This window comes from Lutra lutra, chromosome 1 (assembly GCF_902655055.1).
Source record: "Lutra lutra chromosome 1, mLutLut1.2, whole genome shotgun sequence".
Classification (NCBI taxonomy): Eukaryota; Metazoa; Chordata; class Mammalia; order Carnivora; family Mustelidae; genus Lutra; species Lutra lutra.
In genome coordinates this window covers 14,220,813-14,242,114 of record NC_062278.1, presented here as the reverse complement: position 1 = coordinate 14,242,114, position 21,302 = coordinate 14,220,813, and the positions used below count along the sequence as shown (strand labels likewise).

The window sequence follows — 21,302 nt, the reverse complement described above, 5'->3', positions numbered from 1 at the left end:
ATCTCTTTGCCACATTAAAACTGCCAGTGAGAAAATTAACTCATTCCTCTTTTATTCAGGTATAAAACAGGGTAATTTTAATACATTGTAAAGTTGTTCTGGGGCTTATGTAGGATAATGTGCATAAAGGACTTGGCAAGTGATTATCCTATGATAAACAGCCAAAAAATGTTACTTATTATTATTTAGATTATAAATGCATATTATTACACAGAGCTTTGGAATATGAATTGCATAAGCAGCATAGAACAAGTATGACAAAAATAGCTCTTTCATATGCAAAGAATGAGAAAATAAGCCATGCATGAAATAGTAAAAAGTTACATTTACTTGATATGAACATTCTCAGAGCAATTCAAGAAGGCTGGTTTTATCGTTATACCTAACATTTTTATAAGATCACCAATTTCCAAGAGAGTCCACAATTTGTCAAATGTCATGAGACAGTAAGAAGCAGACCTATGTTTTAAGTTTTGGGGTGGTAATTTAGGAAGTATTTTGTGTATGCTATTGGATAGGGTGAACACAATGATGTTGAGGTAGAGGTTTGTCACTGTAAAAAAGAGAGACACAAATAAGGAATGGTGTAGAGTGTAAAAGTTGTCCATGTATTTCAATTGCAATTAGAGATCTACATAATTTGAAGACTTTAAGAAGTGGACCATCCAATGGGAGTATAAAAATGGATGTTTATTTGGGGATGATAATGGTAACATTTAATGTCAATTTCTATGTGGTAGAGCTGCTAAGAATATTAATCAATTCTGGGTGACATTAAAGGATATGTTGGGGGGAAATCATGGAAAGCCATAACCAAAAAGAGTCTTGGCTTGTGACTCTACATCCAAGGCATCACTTGTGTCCAACTGTTATGACTTACCAAGCAAGCCAAAATAGTTGTAAAACCCACTATTTCTTTAGATGCACAAGCATAGATCAACTAATTTCTATTTAATAATAAAGAAAAATTCTAAGCTTCAAAAATAAAGAGGAAAGACAAGTCCTCACACAGGTGTACATGGAGGAAAATATGCTCTCTTTGGGGGTTTGATATTTCCAGGGATCTTAATTCCTTCTCGAGAGGTGAACAATTTTGAAATTGAACCTAACAACCTGCCCTGTGAATTAGGGCCTATCCACCACCTTAAATACAACACTTGAACTCATTTATGTCCCAAGATCAAAAAATCACATTTCAAGAAAAAAATAATTGATAAGTTTACAGGCCTGAGTCTCACACACATATGTGCATGCACACACACGGTCACCAGTGGAAGAAGCAAACAACCGCAGCTACAACTGTGAAACCACACACCGGACAGGGAAGAAATGACTCAGGACAAACAAGTGTGGAGGATGCCACCAAACAGCTTTAAACATAAACAAGTAATGGGTGTTAGAGATGGCGTCATCTTTTAAAAATAATTCAGAAAATCATAGCAAGACTTGTTAGGTGGAAAGACGTTGCGGGTGGTTTGATCCACTTTACCTCATGAGCCGAACAAGCATAAGAAACACTTCTTGCTTACATATGCCCAAACCAAAGATGAGAAAACCAGAATCATGCATCAACACTCATATCTGTTGTTTTTTCCTTCAAGATTTTATTTAGGGGCACCTGGGTGGCTCAGTAGGTTAAGCATCTGCCTTTGGCTCAAGTAGTGATCCCAGGGTCCTGGGACGGAGTCCCACATCAGGTTCCCTGCTCGGCAGGGAGTCTGTTTCTCCCTCTCCCTCTCCCCAACTCATGCTCTCCCTCTCTCTCTCTTTCAAATGAATAAGTAGAATCTTTGAAAAAATGATTTTATTTATTTTTTTAAACATGATTTTATTTTATTTTAAGATTTTATTTATTTATTTGACAGACAGAGAAGCAGTCAGAGAGAGAGGAGGAAGCAGGCTCCCTGCTGAGCAGAGAGCACGATGTGGGGCTTGATCCCAGGACACTGGGAGCACGACCTGAGCCAAAGGCAGAGGCTTTAACCCACTGAGCCACCAAGGCGTCCCTGAAAAAATGATTTTATTTAGATTCAAATTACTTAATATATAGTGTAGCATTAGCTTCAGGGGTAGAATTTAATGATTCATCATTTGCATATAACACCCTGAGCTCATCACCAGTGCCCTCCTTATGCCCATCACCCATTTAATCTATCTGATCCCACTCACTTTCCCTCCAGCAACCCTCAGTTTATTTCCTATAGTAAAGAGTCTCTTATGGTTTGCCTGCCTCCCTGTTTTTATCTTGTTTTATTTTTCCTTCCAACACTCATATCTTATAAGAAATTTCAATAGATGGAGATTTTGATGCAAAAGCACTTAGAATATGTAGTGTTTCCAGGCAATGCTTGACTAAATTGGCAAATACTATCTCGTTTATCTTAACAATAACCCAACATCACACATTATTACTGCTCAAACAGAGTAGAAAATGATAGCTGCAAAGATTGGTACTTTCTTGATGTCACAAATCAAGGATTTGGAGGAGCAACTGAATTAGAAATATAATAAGAAGGGGCATCTGGGTGGCTCAGTGGGTTAAGCCTCTGCCTTCAGCTCAGGTCATGATCTCAGGGTCCTGGGATTGAGCCCACATTGGGCTCTCTGCTCAACGGGGAGCCTGCTTCCTCCTACCTCTCTGCCTACTTGTGATCTCTATATCTCTCTCTCTCAAATAAATAAATAAAATCTTACAAAAAAAAAGAAATATAAAAAGAAGATATCCCCTAAAGAAGGCAATTGTTTCCTTTTATACAAATAATTTTTTAAAAGCTCAAAGCATAGCTATGAATATTAAATGAAAAAACCAATATTTTTATGTCAGATTGAAGAAATTTATTAGAAAAATGGAGAAAAATAATCTGTATGAAAATCAAAAGGCAGGATCCATGACATCACCCAGATGAGACACCTGGCAGGAGCTCACAGGATAATTTTCACATTCTCCTACTTTTCACGAGTTATAACCAGGAAAGGAAGGAGATATAGTTCAGACGAAGAAAGCACCAGAGTTCAAGTCTTCAGAAAAAGTCATGTCTAACACCAGTGATATAGGATAATCAGCCCCCAACCATGAGGCTCAGAAAGTGTCAGAACTGGTGAATCCCATGTCCAGGTGTGGAAGGTGAGAGTCTCCCACGGCGACCTCAGTTAGTAGCAGCCATAGCCATAGCCACAGCCAGAGCCACAGCCATAGCCACAGCCACAGAGGGAGCGGGACCCATAGCCGTAGCCACAACCAGAGCCACAGCCATAGCCACATCCCAGTCTGCGGAAGCCACAGCCATAGCTGGAGCCATAGTCACAGCCCAGACCTCCGTAGCCACAGCCTCCGTAGCCACAGCCTCCGTAGCCACAGCCTCCGTAGCCATAACCTCCATAGCCACAGCCTCCATAGCCGCAGCGTCCATAGCCACAGCCTCCATAGTAGCTGCCACACATGGTGTTGGTTGTTGAGGTTGTTGGGTAGATGAGGAGAGAAGTGTTACTTCACTGTGGTGCGGACATTTCTCCCTGCAGAGACCTTTTATATGCTCCCAGAGTGGATGTCACCACAACACGTGTCATGTCATTGGCTAATTTTATGATTAATTGCATTAGTTTGTTGTTCCTCAACCATAAGATAAAGCTTCAGAGGTATTAAGGTGATTTACTTTGTTTGGACTTTTTATCCAGTTTAGGGCTTGAATGAGGGGAGACACTCATGCACTCTACACAGTCCTGCCCCAAATTAGACCTTCCTTTTAACTACCTATAATCATCCTTATTTCAAAAAAGAATGCATCTGTGAGGGTCTTGGTCCCCAAATAATTATATTATTGTATAGCATTTCACAGAGAATAACATTTCTTTCTATTCAGGAGTTTTTCTTCTCTCTTGATCCAAATAATTAATTTCTCCAAGGATTTAATTCCTTTTTCTCTATTGAAAGCATAATGAATCTTTCATGCTCATGATGTTGTTAATAATTTAACTCACTAAAATCAAGGGAAACAGGTCTGAACAAAGTATCTTCTACTTTCCTGTTTATACGAATGAGTTTTATTCTCACTTATGTCTAACTTCTACTGAAGGACAAGCAAATACAAGTTATTCTGTGGAATCCAATTTTTATATTTTTTGTCCTAATTGTATATGCAGTGATTAGTCAATATTCAAAGTAACTACCTAATGAGTTTAGCATCACATATTTTTGTTAACAATAAGAGAACTATTTTTTTCTCTAAACGTCAAATCAGTATGCTTTGTGACCTGACATGCTAAGTTCTCTTGCATAACCCTTGAATTACTCCAATCAGTGCCATAGCTCACCCAACAGGATAGCCCAAGAAAAGCAGGAGTAGTTTTATGTTACAGTTTAAAAATAGACTTCTGTGTCTTTAAGAAAATGCATGTGGGAAGACAGCATTATCTATACAGCCACGCAGATTTCTGATATTTAATTACAGTTCTCAGGCAAAATATCTTTTTATGTATTTCTTCAAGTAACCTTAGCAGGGTTTATAGAATGGAATTGATGCTGGTTTATATCACAGGGAAGATGGGTTAAGAAGTTAGACACCCTCTGCATTTTAATCTACTCTCTCTGGCGATGTTCAGAATAAGGACATAGGTTTTTCAAATAATGCAATTCATCTTACATGGTAACTATTTCAAATAAGTCAAAAGAAAATAGCATCTTAATGAAACAGAAAAGAATTTCATTTAATGGTCCCATCAACACATTCTCCTACTCAGTGGTCATATGTCTTTGAATGTGCTTTCCATGTGCGTTTTGTGGTAGATGTGTTTTGTAAAGCACCACACTATTGCAAAATTTTAGTCACTACCTGTTGGATCGAGATATTAAAGGCAGAGGACATCCTCACCATGATTTGACATCATGTTCAAATTTTCCATACAGAAAAATCACAATAGACTCAATTCTCACAGTTCAGAGCCTAGTGAACAATAAGTTTTTAGCCAACACCAGTTGAAGTAGCATGATTTTTATTCTTCTTCAACAATATTTAAGTACTTAGATCATTGCCTAAATTTGATAGACCTGAATTATATCAGGTAATTAAAAGAACTATAATTAATCTGGGGTTTTCTGTATTTTATTTAAAAGAATATCAAATACATTGTATTTTATGCAAACAATGTCTCTAATAACATTTGTTAGAGTTTTTTTCTCCCTAGATTCTTAATTAATGTGTTTCTTCTGAAGAATTAAGTTGTTCTCCTTTATCATAGCAATGAGAGCTTCGCACGGCATGTCATTCTTTTTTTCCCTATCTTTTCTGGTAGGTGTGCTTTTCTAAATATACTCAATTCTCAAATATATTCCATAATGAAAAATTAAACAAGCTTTCTTTCATTCTTCACACTCTTCAGCATATTCCGCATTTCTGTATTCTGCTTCACAACAGAACTTCACAAGTGTATTTCCACAGCAGTATTCTAAGAATCCTTTATCTCTCTGATCCAGTGTTTTGGTCTTTCATCTCCACTACTCTCCTGAGACCCTCTGACAGAGATCATCAGGACCTCAGTCCTGCCAAATCTAGAGGTCAAGTATTTTAGTCAGCCTCTCAGCAGCATTCAGATTCACCGGCTTCTCTCTCATTCCTGAAAATCTCTCCAACCTTTACCACCATCCTTTCATGCACAGTTGGTTGAATTCCAACCTCAGTGGCTTCTCCTTCTAAGTGTCCTTTCTCTTTTCTCCTCAGATTTTACCCTCAACTGTGAGAATGCCTCACCAGCTGTTTACCCCACCTATGGTCTCTAGTCTCCACCGGGACTCCTGTTAGATGAATCACTTTGGATACATTCTCTTCTCCAGTTTCAATTTATATTTCCAATCTTATTATATATATGATATATATCTTATATATGATATTTCATATATTTACAATCTTAATATATAAATGTGTATACATATGTATATCTTCATAGATTAATCATCATTAGAAATTTAACAAAACAAAATTAAGTTGGTGATTCTTTATATTACTCAAACTTTTTCATTTTTTTCTTCTAGGTCTCAAAGCATGCCTGGCACAGATCAGATCATGACCCTCCCTGACTGTAATTCTTCAATGACTGCCCACATTAGGATGGTTAGAGTATGTACCAGACATGCAATTAAATTTGAATTTCAGTATTTGTTTGCTGCATCTGGCAACCCGAAGCTTAGAAAACACAGCTGATATGACCCTGCATGTCACAGCCCTGACTACATCTATGAGCTCATCTGGTAACCCTGTTCCTCTACATTACAATATATAGATCACAGTGGCTTCTCAGCTTTTCAGATGGGTCTGCTTGTTTCCACCTTAAAGGCTCTGCCTTTGAGCTCCTGAAGTAATAGCAAGAATGGCTCATCCTTCTCTCTTTGTTCTCTCAGTGAGGCTTTCCCTGATCACTCAGTCTGAAGTAAATCTTCACCAATAACTCTCCAAGTTTTCCTTTGCTCATCTTGATTTATTATGTACACAGACTCATTGCAATTAGAAATTATCTAATTCACTCAATCTTTGTCTGTCTTGAATTCCCTTTCCCTGCTTAATCTAGAACATAAGCTCCATCACAATAGTGTCCTTGTCTGTCCTATCCATTGCTCTGTCCCAGTGCTCATAAAAATGCTTGGTATTGGGGTGCCTGGGTAGCTTAGTTTGGTAGTCATACAACTCTTGATTTCTGCTCAGGTCAGAGTCTCAGGTCAGGGTCATTGGATCAAGCCCCTCATGAGGCACCACACTAGGCATGGAGCCTACTTGAGATGCTCACTCTTCTTCTCCCTCTACTCCTCCCTCCATGTGTTTTCTCTCTCTCTTTCTCTCTCAAATAAGTAAATAAATCTTAAAATAAAAAGGTAGTGCTTAGTATATAATTGGTTCTCAATAAAGTTTGATAAGTGAATTAGAAAATGATCAAATCAATGAAATGAAAGAGTATTTTTATATTTCCTTTAAACATCATATTTTAATAACTTTAGACCTATAGAAAGTTCCAAAATAGTACAGAAAATTTTTATATACACTTAATGTTTCCTAATGTTAATATCTTTCATAATCATAGTATATTTATGAAGTCAAATAAATTAACTTTATATGATATTCTTTTTTTTTTAAGATTTTATTTATTTATTTGTCAGAGAGAGAGAGAGAGAGAGTGAGCACAGGCAGACAAAGTGGCAGGCAGAGGGAGAAGCAGGCTCCCCACAGAACAAGGAGCCCGATGTGGGACTCGATCCCAGGACGCTGGGATCATGACCTGAGCCAAAGGCAGCTGCTTAACCAACTGAGCCACCCAGGCGTCCCTTTATATTATATTCTTAACTATAGATTTTATTTCATCATTTTTTCCATTCATGTCTTTTTTCTGTTCCATAATCCAATTCACACTGCATTTAATTGTAAGACCTTTTTAGTCTTTTTAACTAGTGATAGTTCCTCTGTCTTTCCTTGGCCTTCATGGCCTTAACAATTCGAAAGAGTTGTGTGTTTTGTAGAATATTCCCAGTTTGAGTTTGTCTGAAGTTTTATCACATCTAGATTGAGTTTTTACATTTTGAGCAAGAATACCAAAAGAGATGTGTCTTCTTCAGTGCAACATATGTAGTGGAGCATGACGTCAATAAATCATTTGAGAGTTTCTGGAATCCATTAAAACTCAAATTTCTAGTAAAGTAAGTCCCTCCTTTTCTATATATTTAGGTTTAATGAGGTCAAACTTCAAGGTCTCTGCCATGGTTTGGGGTCATTTATAAAATCATGGACACATGTAAATGTGAAGTATAAACCAAAGTTAATAACACTGCTCCCCAAAAAAAGATAAAACACATAGTCATTCAGTGTTTACAAGTGAATCCTGGCACCATATCTCCTGTCCCATATTTTTCCATCTTTCTCTTTCCTTTGAAACTGCCCTTTTGTCCTCAAGACAGCAAATATGCAGGTGCAAGAAGAATAGTATTAAATAAAACTAGAATTTTCAACAGGTAGAATCTGCATGGGTTACATGATGTTATGGTAGCAGTAACACAATCTAAATTTGGAATCTGGAATAAACAAGTCACCAAAGTAGAAGAATCTCTCATCAAAGGCACATGATTTCATTACAGGCCTTCTGACACATACCAAAGTTGTCTTGGATATATTAGTTATGAGAAATTCTTGAGATGGTTTTAATGCCAATTAGTTTGAAAGATGAATCCAGCAGTGCCTGTGGCTTGCCCCACATTCCACTCAGTTGGTTTATAAGGTCCTGTGTAGATTATAAACTTTAAACTTTAGAAACTGGCTCTGTTCTTCTGAGCCTTCTTCTCACCCATGAGCTTCTATGGCAACTACTATGGTGGCCTGAGGTATGGCTGTGGAAGCCTGGGATGTGGCTATGGTTGGCTATGGATATACCTCTTACCATCCATGCTGGTATGGAAGATTCTGGTCTTCTGGTTTCTTCTAAGAAATTCTAGATTGTTGATCTCTTTAGATCATTATCCTGTGAGACACCACATACATCTACTCCATTATTTATAATAACAATATTATGGGCTGTTCAAACAATAACAACCAAATCTTAGCCTACAATACCACATCAGAACTTCCTTGATCAATTATCTGGAGTTTCCAACAATTGAAAACAAAAGCCTCAATGTTGTTTTATTAGTACATGATTAAATATAAGCAACCTTAACCATTTCCATTTGGGAAAATGTCTAAATTCATTTTTCATTGAAAGTCATCTTATAATACAAATGCACATCGTATGTATTATACACATTATATAGCACAACATACATATTATATACATTATACAAGGATATATATCTGTATATAATGTCTGTTGTGGTATTGTGTATGTGTCTGTGTATGTGTAAAAGACAGAAGAAGAGTTTGGTCACCCTTTGGCTATCTACAGTTGATAATATGGAAGTGTTAGGTCTGAATGATAGCTATATTCAACAGCACTTTTGCAAATGTGTTTTCATGAGCAGACCCAAAAGCTACTATAATATAACTTGGTTTTATCAAAGCCTCATCTTCAGTATAGCCAGTGTTTGACTAAAATCATTTGTAGAAACAGTATCCCCTTTCTTAACACTTCATCCAATTTCATTTTTTCCCTGATACTCAGCTGTTGAATCTGTGGCTCCAGGCAGCTGTAACTGTTTTCCCCTAAATCATATATTATAGCTGTTTCTTTTTACTCATGACAAAATATATCACTGAACTCAATCAATGTATGGTGGCTGCATAGGTAGCTACTCTGCCTGTGATTCCCATGTTGATTCTATGTGATTCTGCATGTGATTCTATGTTGGCACAGAGAGATGACTGAATTTAAGTCTGCTTCACTAAATTTATCACAGAGGTTGATATTTGCCTGCCTTTAAGCCCACAACCTTCTAACATTCATAACAAAGCAGAGGCTGAGGTAGACCAAATCCACAAAACACAAGTCTGATCCAAACTATAGGCTGGAGAAAGTACTTTGATCCTTCCAGCTTGGTTCATGTTCAGTAAAGATGTTCATAATAACGTTTCCTTATTAATTCCACTTATTAAGTGTTAATAATGACATCAATAATGGTAAAGTATAAGGCAACATTATCTTCTAAACTTTTAGTGACTACTGTTAGAATTAGGGGCTTCTACAACTAATTTAAGATACATACAAAATTACCTTCTGAATAACTATTAAAATATGAAGTTGGCTAAACTCTTAACCAGCAACAAAATGGATTTTTTTTTTAAAGATTTTATTTATTTGAGAGAGAGGCAGTGAGAGAGAGCATGAGTGAGGAGAAGGTCAGAGAGAGAAGCAGACTCCCCATGGAGCTGGGAGCCCGATGCAGGACTCGATCCCGGGACTCCCAGGATCATGCCCTGAGCCGAAGGCAGTCGTCCAACCAACTGAGCCACCCAGGCGTCCCCAAAATGGATTTTTTTAAGGTATCCAAAAGAAGAAAGAATATAAGTTTATCTGTTTATCCTCCATCAACTGAAAACAGGCAACGTATGGTGTTGTATCACCCTGACATCTCCAAACATTGAAGGCAGCAAAACTGAAAGGAGAGACACTAAGTAAGTCCCTTTTCTAATAGACTTGGTTTTGGTCCTGCCATAGTGGATAAGAGTGTTAAAAGGCAGGTCAACAGAGGGCCCTGTGCTACAGTGGTCAAAAAGATCAGAGTGGAAGCCATGTAGAAGCTGTGACTTTAGACTCAATCCCACCATACTTTAAAAAGTGTCCATCAGATATCAGGCCTTTTTCAAATATATTACATACTTAAAAAAATTCAAATCTTTGGAAATTGCCCTAAGGAAACAAAACAAATGTAGAAACATTCATTCAAGAAAATAAGCTTAATCAAGGTTTAGTGAGAGTCTTGATCTTCTTAAGCCGCAATCTTCTTCTTCCATCCTCTTTCCTCCCAGTTAATGTGGCAGAAGCTCAACTCTGGACAGAGGAAGCCACAAAAACAGTACCCCCTCCCTTTGTCAAAGGCTACATTATCTCTCCTATCTGGGCAGGCCAGATAGCATAGCATATCTCATGCTCTCTTGTTCTATGTTGCAGTGGCTAAATTCCAAGTGAAAATGGCCAAGAGTTATGTGTTTCCCTTCGTCTACCCAGTTCCCAATTGTAGTGCCAAACTCTACCCATCACCCAACAAGCTAATAATCTTGAGGCCCTATCTGACTTTCCATCACCCCATGTCACTCATAAGAAGGAGAGTTCATCATAAAGGTATCAAGCCTAAAAAACAAGAGGCTACTGCTCAAGCCCAGTGATTGCTAGTAATGCAGATGTCTTTATGAGATAGTAAACAAGCAACTGTTCCTATCCCCAGTTCTGTAGTTGTTGCTCAGATATTTTGCACAAAGCAAGAGGCAAGCCATAAAAACAGAGAGTTCTGAACCTTTTCTCAAATGAACTAGTTTGTTTAGAATAGTGTGTAGGAAATTCAAGCTTAAGCGTATGCTTGAAAACAGCAGAGATTTTGAGGATAAGTAATTAAGAGGAACTTTGTTGCTCTGTGATAGCAATAAGCTAAACCATAAGCCAGCTGGTTTTCTCAGAGAACCAGGGGAAAGACAGGTAAGAGGAGCCCTCCTAGGTGTAGGGCAAACCTTAAAGACTGGCCTCAAAATATATACATACTTTCATTGAAAATATATATTTTATATATATATATATATATATATATATATATATATATATATATTGCTGGGTAAAGAATTCTATAATATGAAAAACTCTTTTGGCTGATTGTGTTGCTCAGATCATCTGTCTCCAAGTTGTTTTCTGCATACTAGATCTATTAGTTTCTCAGAAGGTGAGTTGAAAATACCCAAGTATAATTGTAAATTTCCCTATTTCTATTTTAAATTATATTTCTTTTAATTCATATATTTTGAAACTCTATTGTTTGGTACTCACTTAGAATTGTTATTTCTCCCTGGTGGATTAATCCTTATACCATATGTAATATGTCTCTTTGTCTCTGTAATTTTCTTTGGTCCCAGGTCTATTTTATCTGGTGTTAATATGGCCACCTCCTGCTTTAGTTTATTAATGATTACATGACATAATTTTTTCCATCCATTTACTTGCAGCCTACTTATGTCAATGAATTTGAAGTAAGTTTCTTATAAACAAAATATAGGTAGGTCATGTTGGATTTTGCAATCCACTTTTCCAATCTCTGTCTTTGACTGATGTATTTAGACCATGCACATTCAATGTAATTACTGGTATGCTAACATTTAAGTCTGTCATTTTATTATTTGTTTTCTATTTGTTTCTTCTAGTTCTTGTTACTCTGTTTATTTTTCTTGCCTTTCTATGTTTTTTGAACATTTCATAGCATTGCATCTTAATTTATTTATGGTATTTTTGAGTGCCTATATTTGCATAGCTTTTATAATGTTTCCTCTGGGTATTATAATATGCATATGCAACTTCTAACAGTGTACTGGTATCAATATTTATGGCCACAAGTGAAGTGTTGGGCATTTACTTTGATTTAGATCCCCTTATCATGCCTGCTTTTACTATTATTGCCCTGATAATAGTGTTATAATATTTATTTCAAACACTAAATATGATTTCTAGAACTCATGAGGAGGAAGTTAGTGTATTGTAGGTATTCATATTCCTGTTTTTTTCATCGTGACTTTGTGATGTTTCAAGATCTCTTCCTTTAGCATTTCTTTTCTGTTCAGAGAATTTTTCAAGTCAATCTTTAAATATAGATTTGCTAATGGAAAATTATTTTTTTCCTTCTGAGGATGTTTTTATTTCCCTTTCATTCTTGAAAGATAGTTTTGCAAGATGTAAAATACATGGATGACAGTTCTTCTCTTTCACCATTTGAAAACTGCTATGCCATATTTTATTACTCCATTCAGATGACAAAGCAACTGTCATTCAAATTGCTGTTATTCTGTAGATAATCTGTTGTGTCTCTCTGGCTACTTTCAAGAATTTTTTCTTTGCCTTTGCTTTTCAAATATTTAATTATGATATATTCTAGTGTTTATTTTATTTGATCAAAAAATACTCATTGACAGGTCCTAATGATAACAGAATATGAATTTAAAATTATTAATTATAAGATATATGTTATTAAAATATTATATTTCAATGATAAAGAAGGCTTACTCAAGGCTTTTCAGAAATCAAATAATTTACAAAGGATAAAGATTAAGCTGTTAATCAGACTTTTCAAAAACTACATTCAAAGACGGGTGGAAGAGAGAATATTTAAAGACTAACTAATAAAAGCTAGTATTAAGTAAAGACTTTATATCTAATGAAGCTGTCTTTCATGTAACAATGTATTAGAACAACAGTTTTCAGCATAGAATAAATTAGGAAATTCTGCACCCAAAAGGCTATACTGAGCAGCAAAATGTTGGAGACATATAGATTTAGAGATATGTGTGTCTATATACATATAGGTAACTATATGTGTGTGTGTGTGAGATACATATTTAGTGTAATATATAACCAAATCAAACACAGGGATTATATCTGAGGATTAATAATATATAAATATGTTGTGATGACAAAGTAGTAATAAACCAACTAAAAGACAAGGGAGTAGCAGGAGATGGAGAGAGAAAAATAACTTAAGCTGCTATTCTATAGACAACAGTGGAAGTTAAGAATATGAAATAACTAGTATATCACATAATAAAATGTTGAATAAGAAAAGAGAGAATTTAGCACATTAAATTTGTTATAGATACAAAAATACCGAAGTAACCACTAGGAAAACTACAAACCATTCCAATGCCATTTTTTTAAGATTTTTATTTATTTATTTGACAGAGAAAGAGAGGTCACAAGTAGGCAGAGAGGCAGGCAGAGAGAGAGAGGAGGAAGCAGGCTCCCCGCTGAGCAGAGAGCCCAATGTGGGGTTCGATCCTAGGACCCTGAGATCATGACCTGAGCTGAAGGCAGAGGCTTAACCCACTGAGTCACCCAGGCTCCCTCCAATGCCATTTTTTAAATTTATTTAGGAGTATTGAGTTTTGAAACATATCGGCCTCATCAATACATATAAATTGGCTTCATTTATCTATTAAATAAAATATTCTGAATTTGACTCCTGAAGGAAAACATCGCTATATGCTGTATATATACCTAAACAAAATTGATTCAGAATAACAAAAAATAAATAAATAAAGGCATATACAAAGGTATCTGTGCAAAATGTCACAAGAAAACATATAAACCTGACATCAACCAAATAGAATTCAGGCTAAAAAGCTTTAGCTATGACAAAGAAAAGAGCTTTCTCATGAAAATTCCAAACAAATCACAAGAAATATCTTACTCATATATAACCACATCTTCTTTATCCATTCATTAGTCAATGGATATTTGGGCTTTTTCAATAATTTGGCTATTGTTGACGGTGCTGCTATAAATATTGGGGGGCATGTGTCCCTTTGAATCAGTATTTTTGTATCCTTTGAGCAAATACCGAGTCGTGCAAGAGCTGGATTTAGGGTGGGTCTATTTTTAACTTTTTGAGGAAGCTCCGTAGTACTCTGCACAGGGGCTGCACCAGTTTTCATTCCCACCAGCTGCGTAAGAGGGTTCCCTTTTCTCTACATCCTTGCAAACACATGTTGTTTTCTGTGTTGTTAATTTTAGTCATCCTGATAGGTGTGCAGTGATATCTCATTGTGGTTTTGATTTGCATTTCCCTGATGAGTGATGTTGAGCATCTTTTCATGTATCTGTTGGCCATCTGTATGCCTTCTTTTGAAAATGTCTGTGGATGTCTTCTACCCATTTTTTAACTGGATTATTTGTGTTTGGGGTGTCAAGTTTCTTAAGTTCTTTATACATTTTATCAAAGACGTCATTTGCAAATATCTTCTCCCACTCTGTAGGTTGTCTTTTAGTTTTGTTGGTTGTTCTTCACTGTGCAGAAGCTTTTCATTTTGATGAATTCCCAACAGTTTTGTTTTCCTTGCCTCTGGCAACATGTTTAAGAGGTTACTACCTGTGTTCGCCTCCAGGATTTTGATGGTTTTCTGTCTCACATGTAGGTGTTTTATCCATTTTGAATTTATTTTTGTGTATGATATAATAAGATAGTGGTCCAGTTTCATTCTTCTGCATGTTGCTGTCCAGTTTTCCCACCACCATTTGTTGAAGAGACTGTCTTTTTCCCATTGGATGTTCTTTTCTGCTTTGTCAAAGATTATATGAGCATATAGTTTTCTATTCTGTTCCATATTACTCAGCCATCAAAAAGAATGAAATCTCGTTATTTGCAATGATGTGGATGGAGTTAGAGTACAATGTTAACCAAAATAAATCAGTCATAGAAACACAAATATCATATTATTTCACTCATATGTGCAATTTAAGAAATTAAACAGATGAACATGGGGTGGAAAAAAAGAGAGGCAAACTATAAAACAGACTCTAAACTATAGAGAAAAAAAAAACAGGGTTGCTGGAGGGGAGGTGGATGGAGGGATGGGTTAAATAGGTGATGGGGGATTAAAGAGGGCACTTTGTTGTGAGGAGCACTCAGTCTTATATGTAAGTGAGAAATCACTAAATTCTATACCTGAAACTAATACTACACTGGATGTGAACTAACTGGAATTTAAATAAAATTTTGAAAAAAAAATTTGGAAAAAAAATATACTTACCAACATGTATACACCAAATAGCATGCACACCTCCTTTGTGAAGACACAGTTATATGAGGCCAAAACATACTTAGAAACACACTAATAATTGGGGACTTTAAAATAGCACTTTCAGAACAAGACAAATGAAATAGAAAAGGTAAAATATTTTCAATATTATCAATACAACAATATTACGAATAAGGTAGCTTTTATGGTTATATGTTAACTTTTTCCCTAATAATAGAAAATGAACCTTCTCAGCTCCCACAGAACATCCACAAAAACTGACCATATATTTTGTCACACAGAAAGTGTAAGTTTTGTAAAGTAGAAATACTAGTAAAAAAATACTCTCTGGGCGCCTGGGTGGCTCAGTGGGTTAAGCCGCTGCCTTCGGCTCAGGTCATGATCTCAGGGTCCTGGGATCGAGTCCCACATCGGGCTCTCTGCTCAGCAAGAAGCCTGCTTCCCTCTCTCTCTCTCTCTGCCTGCCTCTCTGTCTACTTGTGATCTCTCTCTGTCAAAAAAATAAATAAAATCTTAAAAAAAAAAAAATACTCTCTGATGTCAGACTTCAAAACTAATAACTGATAACAAAAACAAAGAACAAAAAGCCCTTTAAAATAAAATTAAACAGTGAAAAAAAACAAAAACAAAAACACCCTTTAACTTGGAAAATAAAAAATGTTCCACTAAAAAGCTCTTGTGTGAGAGAGGTCAGACAAATGAATTTGCAGTTTTTAAAATAATTAATAATAATAAAAATGTGCCATAATAGCATCTATGAGAAATATTTAAAGCAGTTTTAAGAGAAAAATTCATAGCATGAACAATTTAATTAGTAAAAATGAAAGGAAATAAATTAATATTTCATAATATAATATTTTATCACACAAACTTTAAGAAAAAACAAAGAAAGCACAAAGAGAGAAATAATAAATAGTAAAGCAGAAGTTAATGCAGCAGAGAATCAGAAAAAAAGAGATGATTTAAATATGAACCAAATGAAATAATTAACAGAACTTGTTAACTGATGAGGGAAAAAAAGAGACAGAAACTATATAAAAAAATAAACAAGAGGGAACATTAAAATAGAAGAAATTTTAAACATCATATGAGACAACTTTTCAGATCTCTATGCATATAAATTTGAAAACCCATATGAAATAGATAATTTCCTTGGAAAATCTGTATTATTTAAACCATTAGATTCAGAAATCAAAAACAGTTCTATTTCCTTGGAAGTAATAAAATCATTAACAAAATAATTCACCTAAAAACCAAGATCCACATCATCTCTCAGAATGCTACCAAATTAGAGGACGAGATGGTGCTAATATTACCTAAGCTGTTGAAGAGCTGTGAAAATGAAAGACAATTTGCTAATTCCTATGATGGATGAATAACATTGAGTCTGTGGTAGGCAAACTCTCCACATGCCCCCTTGATTCCTACCTCCTGATGCAAATGCTCTTGTGAGTGTGAAAGAAATCTGTTATTTGCTTTGTAACCAATAAAATATCACAAATGGAAATGGTTGTGTGTGATTATGTCACATAAGATCATAGCATTCATCTTACTGGAGTCTTTCTTCTTCCTTGTTGGCTCTGAGAAAACAAGCAACCATGTCGGGAATTTACTTAGCCAAGAACTGTGGGCAAGATTTTGCAGCTAAGGGTGACTTCAGCAGAGAGCCTGCAAGGGCCTCTTGCCAGAAAATAGAAAGAAAATGGGCCTTACATTCCTACAAATGCAATGAACTGAGATCTGCCAACAACAACTTGAGTCTGAAAGTGAATCCTTCCCCAGTAAGCCTCAGGCATGACCACAACCCCATCCAATATCTTGAACTGAAATTTCATGAGACCCTGAAACTTCTCGGACTATATCTGAAATACAGTTACCTAAATATTATGGCCCACCATGCATGCCAAACAGTTTTATAATTTATCACCAGCTTGGGATGTAAAAGATTATTGAACTATTCCTTGGGTTATGTCTTTCATACCTTTAAAGTGCATGTCTGTTTTTAAATAATACCTTTAAAATGGAAGATTAAAAGAAGAGAAGGATAGGGTGTCTGAGTGGTTGTTCAGTTAAGCTGCCTTCAGCTCAGGTCATGATCCCAGGGTCCTAGGATCAAGTTCTTCATCAGGTTTCCTCCTCAGTGGGAGCCTGCTTCTCCATCTAGCCTTCCCCCCGCTCATGCTCTCTTTCTCTCTCTCTCCTGCTATCAAATAAATAAATAAATAAGTAAATAAATAAAATCTTTAAAAAAAAAAAAGAAAAAACAAGAGAAGTATATAGCAACAATGTTCATTTATTTTTTTTTTTTAAGATTTTATTTATTTATTTGACAGAGAGAGATCACAAGTAGACAGAGAGGCAGGCAGAGAGAGAGAGAGAGAGGGAAGCAGGCCCCCTGCTGAGCAGAGAGCCCGATGCGGGCCTCGATCCCAGGACCCTGAGATCATGACCTGAGCCGAAGGCAGTGGTTTAACCCACTGAGCCACCCAGGCGCCCTCAATGTTCATTTATTTTAAGGAACATGAATAAGGAAGTTTGGGGAAATTAATTTTTTTCTTTATTATGTATTATATGTCAGGCAATGCTTAACCTAACATATAAGTAATTCTTGATTTAGTGTTAACAGTCACTTAGCATAAGACATTATTCCCTCAGTATCAGAGGAGGAGGAAACTGAAGTTTATAAGAAAAAAAGTACTTTTCCAAGACAACTGACCTAAAAATAATGAGAGAAAAATATCTCCTAAATGTAATAATCATTAGCTTTCTTGGAAACAGAAACAAACAAAAAAATGTTAATCCTAGGCACCAAATGACTGACATAAAACCAGGGTTGCTGTTTGGATTGAACAAATTTATTGGGTCAACACAGAAACAGGCTCCAGCATGAATATCATCGAGGCAGTTGCTCTGACACCATCATCCTGATGAAAGCAGAACTGTAGGGGTCACAGGTGAATTTCACCATCTCCCACTTCCTGCATAAATTCAGGGTATCTGTAGGTTGGATTGTAGGCAACAACAGACCATGCTAGACTTTCATCATGCAGGATATCATCACCCAAGGGAAAAAGCTCAGAAGCTGTGGGGCTCAGAACTGATGAATCCCATGTCCAGGTATGGAGGGTGAAAGTCTCCCATGGTGACCTCAATTAGTAACAGCCAAAGCCAGAGCCGTAGCCAGAGCCACATCCATAGCCACAGAGAGAGTGGGAACGGTATCCGTAGCCACAGCCAGAGCCACAGCCATAGCCACAGCCCAGGGTGCGGAAGCCACAGCCATAACTGGAGCCGTAGCCACAGCCCAGGCCTCCGTAGCCACAGCCTCCATAGCCATAGCCTCTGTAGCCACAGCCTCCATAGCCACAGCCTCCATAGCCACAGCCTCCGTAGTAGCTGCCACACATGGTGTTGGTTGTTGAGGTTGTCCTTGAGTAGAGGAGGAGAGGAGAAGTGTCACTTCAGTGTGGACAACTTCCCCTGCAGAGACCTTTTATATACCCTTGATGTGGGTGGGATCCACCACACAAGTCATCCCATTGGTTGCAAGACCTCTGTGAGTAACTTGTTGACTCCTGGTTTTAGGGTATGGCTTTGGGGGCAATGACATTTTCTATTGTTTAACTACATTGAATCATTTGTGAGTCATTAATAAGAATCAGTTGTCCCAGCTTCAAAACTCTGCTTATGTAAGATCTTCAAGTTGGCAATTTGTAACCAGTCTTCATGACAAGAAATAGCATTTGTGGTAGACATTCTGACTTCCAAACAACCAAACAACCAGCCTTCTTTTGACCAGTATTCAACAGGTCATAATATTCAGCCTTAACTTGAGATTCTCCATTTCTTCTTTTCTGTTCCAAACTCATTTTTTTCCTTCAGAGATTTAGTGGCTAACTAGGAAAAGCCAAAAGGTATCACTCAACTTCATGAGACTGTTGACAAAAAACCAGTAGTTTGAAATTCTGGAACACCAAGCCTGAGAAAACTGGGCTTTTCTTTTTCATTCACATTAACATTTCCTTTTATGACTCTATTTTAACCATTGGTTTTTTCTATGGTTTCAAATTTGTATCCTGAATCTATAGCCTGAAAGTAGAAATGAGCTTTTATTTCCTTTATACAATTGTGTTTTCATGAAAGAGTTTTCTTTAAAATTCAACATATTTGTAATATTTGTGTTTTGACTCATAGTTAAATGTAGGCACTTCTTCATTTAAAATAACAATACTGGCAGAGTTGTCTTTCATGACACTAATAGATTTTCACCAACTAACAATGAAGTCTTGGTAAAAATTTCTTGGACTATGAGAACATACTAATGGTCGGTTGTTGGTTTTTCTTTTTTTAATGCAATACAGCTCAGAGCTTAACTCAATAATTAAATGAAATAGTCCTCTAAACTTATGTTCTTAATAAGATGATTTGATAGGAGTCAGTAGAGCACAATAGATATGAATAGAATTTCTAAAATCAGCTTTCCGAGTTCAAATATTACTTCCATCACTTGTAGCTTAGTAACCACTGTAACAGTGTGCCTCAGCTGCTCTGTCTGCAAATGAGATAGTAATAATAACACCTACCCCACAAGACAATTTCAAAGGTCAAATTAGCTAGCGTGTGTCAAGCACTTGCATCAGTGTCTGGCACATAGTAGGTAGTAGAATAATCTTTGCTATTAGTATTACTTATTTCATCCCCTGTTTCCCTGGATATAAGCTTTAGTGGAGAGTGGATGTGTCAAACAGGAGAACTCAGATACGGTTAAGTCCTCATTTAGGGGTCCTGGGTCACTGCAGCTGAAGGAAAAAGAAACCCTAGCTTATGGCTAGGCATCTGAAAGTAGAGAACATCACACTCTAATTTTCCTGAGAAGGAACAAGTCCCATGAGTGACCCAACAACATAACACATGTGGGTAGAGAATATAACAATTGGTGCCTACCCAGATGGCTTTGAGCTCAGACTCATTATTTTCCCAAACACAAGGAAAAACCTTGATGGCTGTAGAGCCATGCACTGAATGACAGGGAATACATTGACCACAGGAGTTTTTTGGCTAATGGCAATGGGAATGGCAACCACCCATGTCTGGCAGGACAGATGAAAGTACTCCCTTCCAATCAATAGCATCCGCCTACACATTGGAGTCCATCTCAGGAGAAGGAGGAGTGGTGAAACCTTTAAGTCAATTGAGCTTTCATTCTGCAGACTAGTATGTGACTGAACTTTGTTATTTACCTGGAAGGGACAAGAATAAATGTTTTGCCATCTAGTGGAAATGGTGACTCAAGATAGAATTTGGTAAAATATGAAAAGAAAGCATATTTGTACACTTGTAAAGTTTTTTTCTGAAAAAGTGTTACCTGAAGGGTACCTGGGTGGCTCAGTTGGTTAAGCATCTGCCTTTGGCTCAGATCATGATCTTGGAATCCTGGGATGGAGCCCTGCATTGGGCTTCCAGCTCAGATGGGAGTCTGTTTCTCAATCCCCTTTGCCCCTCCCCCACTCATGCTCTTTCTCTCTTTCTCTCTTCTCTCTTTCTCAAATAAAATAAAATAAAATAAAATGTTACCTGAATTATGTATTTAAAATAAAATTAATTGTTTTATCTTTAAAAGAAATATTGGACAATATTATATATCTCATAATTTAAATAAAACTTACCCCTTAGCACTTCTATCTTTCAAAGCTAAACAAGAGTAACTTTTTCAACCTCAATGGGCAGATGAATTTGACATTACTAATATGCCCAAAACAATTGGAATCAATTTCTGTGATTTCTAGAATTTCATTACAAACTTTAAATTTGAGCCCCCAGTGAGAAAACCAAATCAGAGATCTGTCATTCAATGCACATGATCTGACCATGAAAATCTTGACACAACAGCAGAGTAGTTGTGGCTATTAAGCCCTCTCTATCCTTAATGAAATGACAGATCTATGAGAGTTTTGCTGTTGGTGTTGTTCATAGGTAATGCAAAATAATTTGTAATAAGGGGCAACATTGCCCATGACTTCCCACACCTACTACTAAGGCTATATAAAAGACCTTATGAAGATAGTGATATTCAAACTCAGGTAAGTATCTTCCTCTTCTGCACCATCCTCCCTG

The 21,302-nt window shown here is 36.6% G+C and overlaps 2 protein-coding genes across 2 annotated transcripts; both read right to left on the bottom strand.

Annotated features, from left to right (window-relative positions):
- Window positions 1-2,829: 2,829 nt before the first annotated feature.
- LOC125086103 (keratin-associated protein 6-1-like) lies at window positions 2,830-16,788 on the bottom strand. The gene is made up of 2 exons (XM_047705581.1): window positions 16,742-16,788; window positions 2,830-3,487 (listed from the first exon to the last, which is right to left on the bottom strand). The coding sequence occupies exons 1-2, from the start codon at window positions 16,786-16,788 to the stop codon at window positions 3,151-3,153; spliced, it is 384 nt and encodes a 127-aa protein (XP_047561537.1). The 3' UTR covers window positions 2,830-3,150.
- Window positions 16,789-18,021: 1,233 nt separating this feature from the next.
- Window positions 18,022-18,633, bottom strand: LOC125104092 (keratin-associated protein 6-1-like). Its single transcript, XM_047736726.1, has one exon. It carries the CDS (start codon window positions 18,593-18,595, stop codon window positions 18,341-18,343), a length of 255 nt encoding a protein of 84 aa, XP_047592682.1. The 5' UTR covers window positions 18,596-18,633; the 3' UTR covers window positions 18,022-18,340.
- Between the last annotated feature and the right edge of the window lie 2,669 nt (window positions 18,634-21,302).

Excerpts from the sequence above, each read along its gene's own strand:
- LOC125086103 (XM_047705581.1), bottom strand. The coding sequence starts at position 16,788 with ATGGTTGCTTGTTTTCTCAGAGCCAACAAGGAAGAAGAAAGACTCCA. Across the intron at positions 3,488-16,741 it reads AAGGAAGAAGAAAGACTCCA|TAACACTTCTCTCCTCATCT; the intron begins GTAAGATGAATG and ends ACCACAGTGAAG.
- LOC125104092 (XM_047736726.1), bottom strand. The coding sequence starts at position 18,595 with ATGTGTGGCAGCTACTACGGAGGCTGTGGCTATGGAGGCTGTGGCTAT.